The sequence below is a fragment of the Oryx dammah genome, unplaced genomic scaffold (genome assembly GCF_014754425.2).
Source record: "Oryx dammah isolate SB20612 unplaced genomic scaffold, SCBI_Odam_1.1 HiC_scaffold_1, whole genome shotgun sequence".
Classification (NCBI taxonomy): Eukaryota; Metazoa; Chordata; class Mammalia; order Artiodactyla; family Bovidae; genus Oryx; species Oryx dammah.
Window position 1 is genome coordinate 98,051,140 of NW_024070185.1, and position 13,397 is coordinate 98,064,536.

The following is a 13,397-nucleotide window of genomic DNA, read 5'->3' on the forward strand; positions in this document are numbered from 1 at the left end:
AGCTTTCCAGGAATTCCCTGTGATACTTAAAATACTCCACACACACACACACAAAAACAGAACTCCACAAAAAGCATAAGCTATAGAAAGGGGAAAGCAAGGTACGTAAAAATGTCTGTAATGCACAGAATTGGATTTTAGAAATTTATTAATAATCAATCTATTACATGGGTGAAATTAAAAGATGCTTCCTCCTTGGAATGAAAGCTACAACAAACCTAGACAGCATATTAAAAAGAGAAGCATCACTTTACTGACAACGGCCTGGGCTTCCTGGGTAGTTCCGCTTGTAAAGAATCCTGCAATGCAGGAGACCCTAGTTCTATTCTGGAGTCAGGAAGTTTCCCCTAGAGAAGTGATAGGCTACCCACTCCAGTATTCTTGGGCTTCCCTGGTGGATCAGATGGTAGAGAATCTGCCTGTAGTGCGGGAGACCTGGGTTCAATCCCTGGCTTGGAAAGATTGCCTGGAGGAGGGCATGGCAACCCACTCCAGCATTTTTGCCTAGAGAATCTCCATGGACAGAGGAGCCTGGTAGGCTACAGTCTGTGGAGTCACAAAGAGTCAGACATGACTGAGCAACTAACCACACATGGTTATTCCAGTCGTCATATACAGATGTGAGAGCTGGACCATGAAGAAGGCTGAACAATGAAGAATGGATGCTTTCAAATTGTGGTGCTGGAAAAGACTCTTGAGAGTCTCTTGTATAGCAGGGAGATCAAACCAGTCAATCCTAAAAGAAGTCAACCCTTTCAATATTCATCGGAAAGGCTGATGCTGAAGCTCTAATACTTTGGCCACCTAATGCAAAGAGCGGATTCACTGGAAAATACCCTGATGCTCAGAAAGACTGAAGGCAAAAGAAGAGGGCAGCAGATAATGAGATGGTTAGACAGCATCACCAACTCAATGGACATGAACTGGAGCAAACTCCAGGAGATAGTGAAGGATAGAGGAGCCTGGTCTGCTGCAGTCCACGGGGTCACAAAGAGTCAGACACAGCTTAGCAACTGAAGAACAACAACAGGGGTGAAAACCACTTTTCACTTTGAGCCCAACTCTAACCAACTGGTATTGTCTGTCTAGAGCAACTCTGTTGGGTAGGACTGTGGGGCAGAGTCAAGAGCAATTGATGAAAAACATTGGACTGATCAGCGAATTCTACCATAGTATGGGAGAAGGGTACATAGTGGGAGAGCCACATATTTATTGTCTTTTAAAGAATATAAAACATACAAAAACCTTATGAGGGCGTTTACTACTTCATTACACTTCAAATTGCTTGTATAATCACTGAGACAGCATTTCAACATCACACTGGATTTTATGAATCTACAAGGAGAGATTTAGGATTCTTACCCGAGCATTGTCCACATCCACATTAGCAAACATGACGCTTCGGTATTGCACAGACATTGCCTTCAAAAGAATAAAAATTTCCCATTAGCTATATGTTAAGATTAAATCACACACTAGCAGTGTCTTTTAGCAAAAGCAAGAACCAAACAAAAGAGCTGAGAAAAAGAGCTAAGCATCATCCTGGCACTACTGCCTAGAATCTTAAGGACAGAAGTCAAGGGCTGGGTATTGCCAAAGTGAAGCAAAGATCAATGGCAGAACCAGAGTCTAAAGTCTGTGTTACGTATCAAAACTAGATTTCCCAGAATACTCTGCCAGTTGTCTTCCCATTAGGTTCTGCCAATGGGAAGCATTTGCAGGAAAATGGAAAATGGGAATAGGGAAAAACAACTCTTCTCTGCTTCTGTTCCAGACATTCTGGAAGCATCTTTGACAGTGGTGGAGATAATGGTGGTGGTATAATGGGTGTACGGTAATGGATGCAGAAGCAGCCTGTAAATGTCAGCTCCTGGGATATTCTTTTTTTCCAGACAGCTGTGCTTATTCTTTAAAGGTACCTAGTGGCATATTGATTTGTTTGCATTAACATCATATCTCAAGCATTCCCACCGACCTGTTTCAAATGAAACCTCTCTTCCATGGTGGTGTGAGGTGTCTGGAGCATGGCCAAGTGGAGGTAACAACAGACAGAGCTGTCACTGGGGGCTGCTCCCAGGACAGGCAGGAAGCAGCATGATATGAACTGATTAGGTGGACAGTAGGTGCAGAGCTCTGCTGAAGGGATTCTCTCCAATTGTATATCCATGGAATGTGCCCTAAGTGGGAGTTCTTTCTTCAGTGGTTCATCAAGATGGGGAAATGGGGGGGGGAACTCTTGGATAATAAATATGGAGGCCTTTGATATTTTAGAGTACTTTTCAGATTAAAAAATAGATGCTGATTTTGATCGGCAGCATCTCCATGTCCAGCAGGAAGATGGTGCTGCCCAGGACTCTGGGGAAACTGACTTGTACTTTTCAAGTTTAAGATATATGGATGCTCCCTGGTAGCAGTCAGGCAGGGAAATGGATTTGACAGATATGGACATCTGATTCCAGAGTCAGGTTCTATTGATGAACTTTTCAGAGTCTCCCAAGTCTGACAAGAAATGGATAGGGTTGTCATTTTCATATTGAGTAGTAGCCAGAAGACCTGGTACAGATGTGGGTTTCCTGCTAGACTGCCTTCCCCCCTCTCTATTCCATACCATCCACAACAGACCATCCTCTGTCCTCAACAAAAACTCCTCCTTCTGCTCTATTCTTCCTCCCATACAATCTGTTACCATCTGGTCACCCATTCTGTTGATCTTAACTCTAAATTGTCTCCTGAATTTGATCTTTCCTTTCTCCTCCCCAAACCACCACCCTAGTTCTGGTGAACCCATCACTGACATTGTTGTTAAACTTGGGTTACCTGCCTCAGCCTTTCCAACCCATTCTTATACAAACTGCCAAAAGTATTTCCCCCAAATTCACAGCTGATCATTCCAAAACCCTTAACACTCTGCTGCTGCTGCTAAGTTGCTTCAGTTGTGTCCGACTCTGCGCAACCCCATAGATGGCAGCCCACCAGGCTCCACCATCCCTGAGATTCTCCAGGCAAGAACACTGGAGTGGGTTGCCATTTCCTTCTCCAATGCATGAAAGTGAAAAGTTAAAGTGAAGTCGCTCAGTCGTGTCTGACTCTTCGCAACCCCATGGACTGTAGTCCACTAGGCTCCTCCGTCCATGGATTTTCCAGGCAAGAATGCTAGAGTGGGTTGCCATTGCCATCTCCGTTATGACTCTACAGCAACTCACTAAGCTATAACACAAGGGTCTTTTCCCTCTGGGCTCAGCTTCCTTTTCAGGGCTCAGCTTCCTTTTCAAGGCTCATGGGTTGCCACTTCCACTGTATAAACTGAAAGCTAGCCTCGCAGAGTACTTGCCTTCTCATGATCACACCATGCAATTTCTCAACAAATTTATAATTTCCCTTTTCTCAAAAATGCTCTTTTCGGGGATCTATGTTTGGTGATTCTCTTAGCCCAGAGTCAGCAATCTTCACCCTATACACCAAATCCAGGACTCCACATGGTCTCATAAATAAAATTTTAGTGGAACACGTTTGCCCATTCATTTACATATTGCCATCGCCTGCTTTTGTGCTACAACACCAAAGCTGAGTATATATAATATAGACCATACAGCCCATAAACCTGAAAATATTGACTATCTTTAACCTCTGCAGACAAGGTTGCTGGCCCTTGCTTTCAGTCCTCAAGGCGCAGATCAAATGGGACCATGGAATTCACTTAAAAGACTTAAAAGCTTTAAATCACTTCTTAAAAACCACTTTTGGTTATGATTTACTTTTTTCTTGTTACCAGGCATCCTTTAGTAGAGACTCTGGGTGGCCAACTTTCAGTTTTTGTGTATTTGAAAATATCTTGGATTCTTCCCCACCTAGAGTAACGATGTAGTCAGCTCACTTCCATTCCACCTTCCTGCAGAGCCTGGAAAAGGGAAAAAGGAAAGATTCCTCGGATTCCCTTGCAGCTAGAGTTCTGGATGCAAATTGGTTTCACCAATGAGATGCATGCAGGTAAGACTGGGAAGGCAGAAGTGAGATGGAGCTATTTTCTTTTTGTCTTTGGATGTTCCTGCTGGAAAGCAAGATCATGAGTGTTTTTGTGTTGGAGGTAGCAGCAGCTGTACTAAAGGATCCAGTGGCCCAGCATCAGCTTCCAGATTCTGGTTCTAACTCCCTAGCTGCTATTGTTGTTGTTTTTTTCTCCCAGTAGTGGCCTCTCATCTCCTCTCATATCTCATTATGGCAAAGTTAGGATCCCCTCAAATGGGTCTGTGGTGCTCTTGAGTCATTCTTGGGGTTCCAGTCTGGAGCCCATTCATCCAGCCTTCTAATGATTTTATGAGCATTTAATTCCTCATATTAAAGTTTTTTTCCTGTCTAATTTGGTTCCTGTTTCCAGTTTTTGAGCTCTGACTGATACAGTGCCCTAGAGTAATAAAAGCCTTTTCTCCAAATCCATTATGTACTCTGGGTTTTTAAAAAATGACACAGAATACATAAACACATTCTCTTGTAAAAGTTCAAACATCACAAGAAAAATAAAGCAAAATATGAAATTTCCCTATTCTCAACCCTACTCCAATTTTCACTCCCTTTCATGGAAAAAAAAATCATTTGCTATGCATTTTCTGCTCTTTGTCTACATATATACTGATATATACACACACAGATAGATGCTGCATGCTTAGTTGCTCATTCGTGACCCCATGGACTGTAGCCCACCACGCTCCTCTGTCCATGGGGATTCTCCAGACAAGAATACTGAAGTAGTTTGCTGTGCTTTGCTCCAGGGGTCTTCCCAACCCAGGGATCGAACCCAGGTCTTCCGTATTGCAGGCGAATTCTTTACTGTCTGAGCCACCAGGGAGCCCTGGTATATGTATATATATATACACGTATGTTTATCTCTCCTTTACATAAATGGTACTTTTATATTTTTATATTCTTTATTTATATATAAGTATATATTTATATTTATCTCTGTATATTTATCTCTATGTATATATATGTATATTTATCTCTGCTTTACATAAATGGTACTATAGTCCATAAATTTTCCTATATTGTCCTCTTTTTACTTAATTCTATGTTGTCTTGGAGAGAATTCCATCATTATGTATGGGTCTACTTGACTCTTTTTATCATCTGAATAGTATTTCAGAGTGTGGATACACCCAAGTTAAAAACAAAACAAAACAGTGTGTGCATTAGTCTGGATTCCAACAAAAAACAGCACATTCAAGTTAGGATAATTTAGGGAAGTTTATCACCAAAGGGCTAAATATAAATAACTATAAAGTTAAGGATGGGTGTGGAGGAGCTGTGAGAGCCTGGACACAACAGTGGCAGAGACTTTACCATCCTTAGGGCCTAAAGGTATGAAGGGAAGAAGGGGTTACTAAGCCTGAGCCTAAAATGCCTTGTTGGCCAATGAAATCTGATCAGCTTTGACTTTGTAGCAGGTGAGGATATTTATACTCCTGAAGCTAAACATTGGAGAGCCTTAAGTTTTAAGTGTCTGAATAGAGAGGCCTGCCAGATATTAAAATATTCGCTGTAGATATTCCAATAATTTTAGGCACAGAATAGATGTTGATATGTGAACCGTGAACTTCCAGATGTTCAAGCTGGATTTAGAAAAGGCAGAGGAACCAGAGATCAAACTGCCAACATCCAATGGATCATCAAAAAAGCAAGAGAGTTCCAGAAAAACATCTCTTTCTGCTTTATTGACTATGCCAAAGCCTTTGACTGTGCGGATCGCAACAAACTCTGGAAAATTCTTAGAGATGGGAATACCAGACCACCTGACCTGCTTCCCAAGAAATCTGTATGCAGGTCAAGAAGCAACAGTTAGAATTGGACATGGAACAACAGACTGGTTCCAAATAGGAAAAGGAGTACATCAAGGCTGTATATTGTCACTCTGCTTATTTAACTTATATGCAGAGTACATCATGCGAAATGCAAGGCTGGATGAAGCACAAGCTGGAATTAAGATTGCCGGGAGAAGTATCAATAACCTCAGATATACAGATGATACCACCCTTATAGCAGAAAGCGAAGATCTAAAGAGCCTCTTGATGAAAGTGAAAGAGGAGAGTGAAAAAGTTGGCTTAAAACTCAACATTCAGAAAACTAAGATCATGGCAGCTGGCCCCATCACTTCATGGCAAACAGAAGGGGAAACAATGGAAACAGTGGCTGACTTTATTTTCTTGGGCTCCAAAAATCACTGCAGATGGTGACTGCAGCCATGAAATTAAAAGACACTTGCTACCTGAAAGAAAAGTTATGACCAACCTAGATAGCATATTAAAAGCAGAGACATTACTTTGTCAACAAAGGTCCGTCTAGTCAAGGCTATGGTTTTTTCAGTAGTCATGTGTGGATGTGAGAGTTGGACTATAAAGAAAGCTGAGTGCCGAAGAACTGATTCAGCTTTTGAACTGTGGTGCTGGAGAAGACTCTTGAGAGTCCTTTGGACTACAAGAAGATCCAATCAGCCAATCCTAAAGGAAATAAATTCTGAATATTCATTGGAAGGACTGATGTGGAAGCTGAAACTCCAATACTTTGGCCACCTGATGTGAAGAACTGATTCACTGGAAAAGACCCTGATGCTGGGAAAGATTGAAGGTGGAGGGAGAAGGGGATGACAGAGGATAAGACAGCAGGATGGAATCACTGACTCGATGGACATAAGTTTGAGTGAGCTCCAGGATTTGATGATGGACAGGGAAACCTGGCGTGCTGCAGTCCATGGGGTCACAAAGAGTCAGACACGACTGAGTGACTGAATTGAACTGATGTCATGTAGCGAAATTCTTTATCTGAATATGTGTCTTTTAAATATCAAAGTTTATGACTGGTTAGAATGAATTCAAGTAGATTTAAGAGTTTAAGTAAAAAATTGAAATGTTAGAAACCCTGCTGAAAAATAATATATTTTCAGTTGTGTAGAGAAAACAGAACTTTATAATTAAGGTAGGAGATTGCACAGAATGGACTGTAAATGTGAAACTTCTGTGCAGTAAGGAGAAATGAAGAGGAAATGTCCTGAGTTTCTTTCTGCAGCATGTTGTACACTCCCCCCACCAAATGGCGTAAACACTTAAATGGGGTAAGAGAAAAATGAACTAGATGAAACACTGTATAGAGATGAAAATTATAATCTGGAGAGTTGATAAAAACATAAACAATGTGTATACAGAAAAAGACCTGACTATAAATATATGATTACAATTAAGTGGAATATTTTACAAAGAAATTTTATAAAGGAGCTCAGATATGAAAGGAATAAGTAAGACATAGGATTTCTTCTGATAATAGGGTTGAAGGATTCAGTTCAGTTCAGTCACTCAGTCGTGTCCGACTCTTTGCGACCCCATGAATTGCAGCACGCCAGGCCTCCCTGTCCATCACCATCTCCTGGAGTTCACTCAAACTCATGTCCTTCGAGTCCATGATGCCATCCAGCCATCTCATCTTCTGTCGTCCCCTTCTCCTCCTGCCCCCAATCCCTCCCAGCATCAGAGTCTTTTCCAATGAGTCAACTCGTCATGTGAGGTGGCCAAAGTACTGGAGCTTCAGCTTTAGCATCATTCCTTCCAAAGAAATCCCAGGGTTGATCTCCTTCAGAATGGACTGGTTGGATCTCCTTGCAGTCCAAGGGACTCTCAAGAGTCTTCTCCAACACTACAGTTCAAAAGCATTAATTTTTCGGTGCTAAGCCTTCTTCACAGTCCAACTCTCACATCCATACGTGACCACAGGAAAAACCATAGCCTTGACTAGACGGACCTTTGTTGGCAAAGTAATGTCTCTGCTTTTCAATAGGGTTGAAGGATTGGGGGTAGTTTATTCTTTTTTATTATAATTTAAAAAATACCATGTTCATCTGTAATCTATTCCAATATTTGGAAGTTCTGAACGCTAGAACTTTGGTAAAATGTCATTATTATGAATAATCCATTGCTTTATACAATTGTACTCTTTTGCACATTTTGATGATCCTTGTAGAATTATCCACAAACAGCATTAATCTGATGTGTGTACTAATGATCTAGTTAGATCTCACTGAATTATCTTCAGGTTAAGCAGGATGCTTCCAAAAAAAAACTATGATTCCATGGAGAAGATTTTAAATGTAATTAGGTCCCATTTGTTTATTTTTGTTTTTATTTCCATTACTTTAGAAGATGGATCTAAAAAGATATTGTTGCAATTTATGTCAAAGAGTGTTCTGCCTATATTTTCCTTTATGGTATTTGGTTTTACATTTAGATCTTTAATCCATTTTGATTATTATTTTAATACCATTTTTATATGGTGCTAGTGCAGAAGAGGAAATAAAAAGCCTCTTGATGAAAGTGAAAGAGGAGAGTGAAAAAGTTGGCTTAAAGCTCAACATTCAGAAAACTAAGATCATGGCAACTGGTCCCATCACTTCATGGGAAATAGATGGGGAAACAGTAGAAACAATGTTAGACTTTATTTTTGAGGCTCCAAAATCACTGCAGATGGTGATTGCAGCCATGAAATTAAAAGACGCTTACTCCTTGGAAGGAAAGTTATGACCAACCTAGATAGCATATTGAAAAGCAGAGATATTACTTTGCCAACAAAGGTCCGTCTAGTCAAGGCTATGGTTTTTCCTGTGGTCATGTATGGATGTGAGAGTTGGACTGTGAAGAAAGTTGAGCGCCGAAAAATTGATGCTTTTGAACTGTGGTGTTGGAGAAGACTCTTGAGAGTCCCTTGGACTGCAAGGAGATCCAACCAGTCCATTCTAAAGGAGATCAGCCCTGGGTGTTCTTTGGAAGGAGTGATGCTAAAGCTGAAACTCCAGTACTTTGGCCACCTCATGCGAAGAGTTGATTCACTGGAAAAGACTGTGATGCTGGGAGGGATTGGGGGCAGGAGGAGAAGGGGATGACAGAAGATGAGATGGCTGGATGGCATAATCGACTTGATGGATGTGAGTCTGAGTGAACTCCAGGAGATGGTGATGGACAGGGAGGCCTGGCATGCTTCGATTCATGGGGTTGCAAAGAGTCAGACACGACTGAGCGACTGAACTGAGCTGAACTGAATGAATGCTATAATTTCATTCTTTTACATCTAGCTGTCCAGTTTTCTGAGCACCACTTACTGAAGAGACTGTATAGTCTCTTCTCCATTGTATAGTCTTGCCTCTTGATAAACTGATCTTGATAAACTGATCATAGGTATGTGGGTTTATTTCTGGGCTTTCTATCCTGTCCCATTGAGCTACATGTTTGCTTTTTTGCCAGTACCATGCTGTTTTGATTACAATAGCTTTGTAGTATAGTCTGAAGTCAGGGAGCTTGATTCATCCAACTCCAATTTTCTTTCTGAAGATTGCTATTTGCTTTTTTTGTTTCCATGCAAATTTATAAAAATTTTGTTCTAGCTCTGTGAAGAAAGCCATTGGCAATTTGATGAGGACTGCATTGAATCTGTAGATTGCCTTGGGTAGTACAATTATTTTAAAACAAACTTATGCTTACTAACAGAGAAAGGAGGGGGAGGGATAAATTAGGAAATTTGTGTTGGGATTATTTATTGGGATTAACACATACACACTGATATACATAAAACAAATAACCAACAAAGACTAGGGGCACTATATTCAATATTTTATAATAACTTATAAGCAAAAAGAATATAAAAAAAATCTCTATCTCTATATCCCTATCTATCTAACTGAATCACTGTGCTGTATGCTTGAAACTAACACAACACTGTAAATCAGCTATCCATCAATAAAATTTTAAAAATTAAAATAACAATAGTAATAAAGAAGTGGGCACTAAGTGGGGGAAAAACTATCACCCCATAATGGCTCATAACTGCCAAACTTTTAAGATTTATTGGGAAAACTATTCGAGGACTTTAAATTCCTTCTAAAAAACTGTGAAATAGACACAATACTTACATGAAAAACAGGATAAATCCTTTTGCAAGGACCACACCATTTTGCTGAGAATTCAATTACCACAAGTTTGTTTCCAGCAGCTTTCAAAAATGCTTTAAATTCATCCTGAGACCAGAACATAAATGAAGAAATGTGTTCAGTCACTGAATCTTATATAGTCATGCAAGGCACTAAATGACAGCAGAGTTATGGTGCCCCACACCATTGTTCTACAGGGGACCCTATCTTTCCTAAATGTCCCTGCGAGCATATATATATATATTTATCTTCCTAAGTATACATAAATGATGATAAATCCACACAAAAACTTTCAGTTCAGTTCAGTCAGTCGTGTCCAGCTCTTTGTGACCCCACAAAAACGTCAGGATTCTATTTACCAGATGGATTGGTAATGATGGTTGATAATGGCTGGATACCTCTGGCAAGAGACTGAGATCGGTCAATGAGAGATGAGGGGTAGTGGGTGAGGATGAATGGGTGTTCAAGGTGGATATCTATACCTGATTTTTTAAAACAAGGACCCAAACGTGCATTAACAGAGAAATCTAAACAGAGAGCTAATTTAGCACCTTTAATCATTTCTTGTTTTTGTTTTTTTTTGGGGGGGGAGAGGCTGATCATTATTAAAGCTATAGTTAAAACCATACATTTAAGGATAAGACATGCTTCTTGCTGAATGTCTTAAGTGAATTTTCTATCAGCTATCTTTATCATCTAAATAAAGTAAGGTTTTCCTTCTGGGATCTCATGTCATGGTATCTATGCTTGATTGCTTTGTGAACAATGTCCTACACTACTTATTTCATTCATGACTTGGCTTTCCAACAAGTCCCCTACAGAGCTCAATCCTGATTCACTTCAGTGCCTTCATGGCCCCTAAGTGGCACATGGTAAGTACTCAGGGAGCATTTAGTTGACTAAATGAATAATCTGCTAATACACAGTGTTCTGTTCAGGATTTATTTTTCCTTTTCTCACTGGAATTGCAATAATAGTACCTAATTTACTCTGTGGCTGGTATTCTCTTCCTTAATCTTTACAAGGAAGAGAATGCAATAATACTGCATACCCTATGCAGTATTATTATTATCCCCATTTCACAGATGAATAAAATAACATTTTAAAACTTTATCAAGGTCAACCAGCTGGTGAGTGTCATAGTTGGGATTACTAACCTTACTAGTTTGACTCCAAGGTCCATTTCCTTAACCACTATAGAAAATTGCCTCCTGAGTTCTTTATGGTAATGGAGCTCACTCTTTCTCTCTCTGTCTCTCTCTAGCCCAAATGCCATCATTCACTCATCCCTGGACCACTAATTAAGATGGAGGGGTGGGATCAGTAATTGAGTTAAATCAATGGGGGCCTATCACTGGAAATAGGGATGGGATTCATTCCATACAGATGGAATACACTCTATAATAGGGGAGTCCTGACAATTACACTGTCATTTGATTTATTTTCAGGAAGTGAAACTGATGACTCAAAGAAGACACATTCTTCCTTTAATAATATGCCTCCGAGAGAAGTGATTAACTTTTCAGAGAGCCACGCCACCTCCACTTCTCACTCGCTTCTGAAGTTGTAAGTTAGATGTCATCCTCAGAAATCCCCACCTCTTCACTTCCCAGTAGTTGTTAGGGTATAAACTGACCTAGTTGGTCCCACAAACTTGACTTGGCTAAGTTCTCTGTAGGTAATACTCCCATGGTACACAGTGATCCCACATGTACCAGGTAAGGCCTACTCTGTGCCGGGTACTGGACACACTGCTAGGAAACAGCATGGACAAAAAGACAAAACATTCTACCCCATCCCTTCATGAAGTGTGCATTTAGGAGAAAGTCAACAGTAAGATAAGTGAAATATATAGTAAATTTGTGATCACTGCTAATAAAGAAAAAAAGTGAAAGTCGCTCAGTTGTGTCCAACTCTTTGCGACTCCATGGACTATACAGTCCATGGAATTCTCCAGGCCAGAATACTGGAGTGGGTAGCTGTTCCCTTCTCCAGGGGATCTTTCCCAACCCAGGGATCAAACCCAGGTCTCCCACATTGCAGGTGGATTCTTTACCAGCTGAGCTACCAGAGAAGCCCAAAGAAAAAAAGGAGAAGAATAAAATAAGAAGGAAGGATGAGAGTTGGATCACAATTTCAGTCTAGGTGGCCAAGGACCACCTGGATGTAATATTTGAATAAAGGCATAAAGGAAACAATAGGTCCTCAGAATAGGTACCTAAGAAGGAGATGGAGAGGGCTTCTCTGTGAGATTCCCAGGAAACCAAAAAAAAAAAAAAAAAAGAAAGAAAGAAAACAATCAGTAAAATCATTAGCAAGTGTATGCTATTTTTAAAAATGGCCATACCTTCTTTCAATCTGGTTGGTCTCAGATTTGTGTGCTTAAACACAAGCACGTTTGGGAAAGTGTCAAAAGTCTAAGTCTGCAGGTGCTAGTGGAGGGAAGACCCAGGCCCTACACGTCCCCCTTCCCTCCTGCTCCTGGTCCCCCTGAAATGAGTGGGTATCAGAATGTCTGGATGCTAATGTGTGCTTCACCTCTCTACTCTTTTAAAGGCCATTTTCTTCTTTATAAATAATTATCCCTAGCCTTTACATAGATTAAGATCTGTTGCATCAGTACCACTGGACAATGGATGGAAAGTGGCTTTATGAAATACCACCTCAACAATTATTAATGCCCCCGTTCCATTCTACAGGCATGTCTAGGGGTTCTCTTTCCTAGGATAAGAGAAAAATGTGGACTATTGTACTTCCAGAAAAATTTCCAGGTACAACCAAGGTAAAATCTGTGGGATCAGATACAGGATGGATTGTTACAAGCTGGTCTGGATCTAGCTAGAATAAAAGCAAGAAATGAGAAGCAGGAAGGGATAAAACTCTTTTTGATCAACTTTGCTCTTGGCTATTCTCCAGAGAATGCCATCCCTCAAGAAACAGCATGAAGAAAAAGCATTAAAAAAAACAAACTCTTCTTGCCTCGGAGCAACAAAGGAGTACTGCCTGGAGGAAATATTACTTAAAGCTAATCAAATCTGTTCTCAAGACGGTCTCTTTTGAAATACTTCTTGAAGCCAAATAAATACTTGCCATGTCTCTAATATTCTGCACCATGATTTACACCTGGGAATTGCTGACAAAACTCTTCTGTTGGTTCAGTTGGCGGACTGTAGCTGTCTCTTACCAATTATAGGATCCTGGCTGGAGTATAAGGGTACCTTCTCTATGACATCACTGAACATGACATCTTAGAACCTAGAACTTTGGAAGACATGGAGCTAATTTCATTTTTATGCCATAACTACTTGGTCAATATGTGGTCAGTAAGAATCGGACAACTGCTGGCCTTGTGTGCAGAATCAATAATGTGTCTGTCTCTTTTTAATCTCCTACTACCTATTTCCATGCACCTCCTTCCCTCTCCCAGTCCTGGCAACGACCA

The 13,397-nt window shown here is 40.4% G+C and overlaps 1 protein-coding gene across 1 annotated transcript in view; it reads right to left on the reverse strand.

The window, feature by feature from the left end:
* Positions 1 to 13,069, reverse strand: part of TXNDC8 (thioredoxin domain containing 8) — a 40,564-nt gene extending 27,495 nt beyond the window's left edge. The window contains exons 1-3 of the mRNA XM_040242320.1: positions 13,046 to 13,069; positions 9,938 to 10,042; positions 1,363 to 1,422 (exon numbers count right to left, since the gene is read on the reverse strand). Coding sequence (XP_040098254.1) covers positions 1,363 to 1,422; positions 9,938 to 10,042; positions 13,046 to 13,069 — 189 coding nt within the window. The remainder of the gene's footprint in view (positions 1 to 1,362; positions 1,423 to 9,937; positions 10,043 to 13,045) is intronic.
* Positions 13,070 to 13,397: the final 328 nt, after the last annotated feature.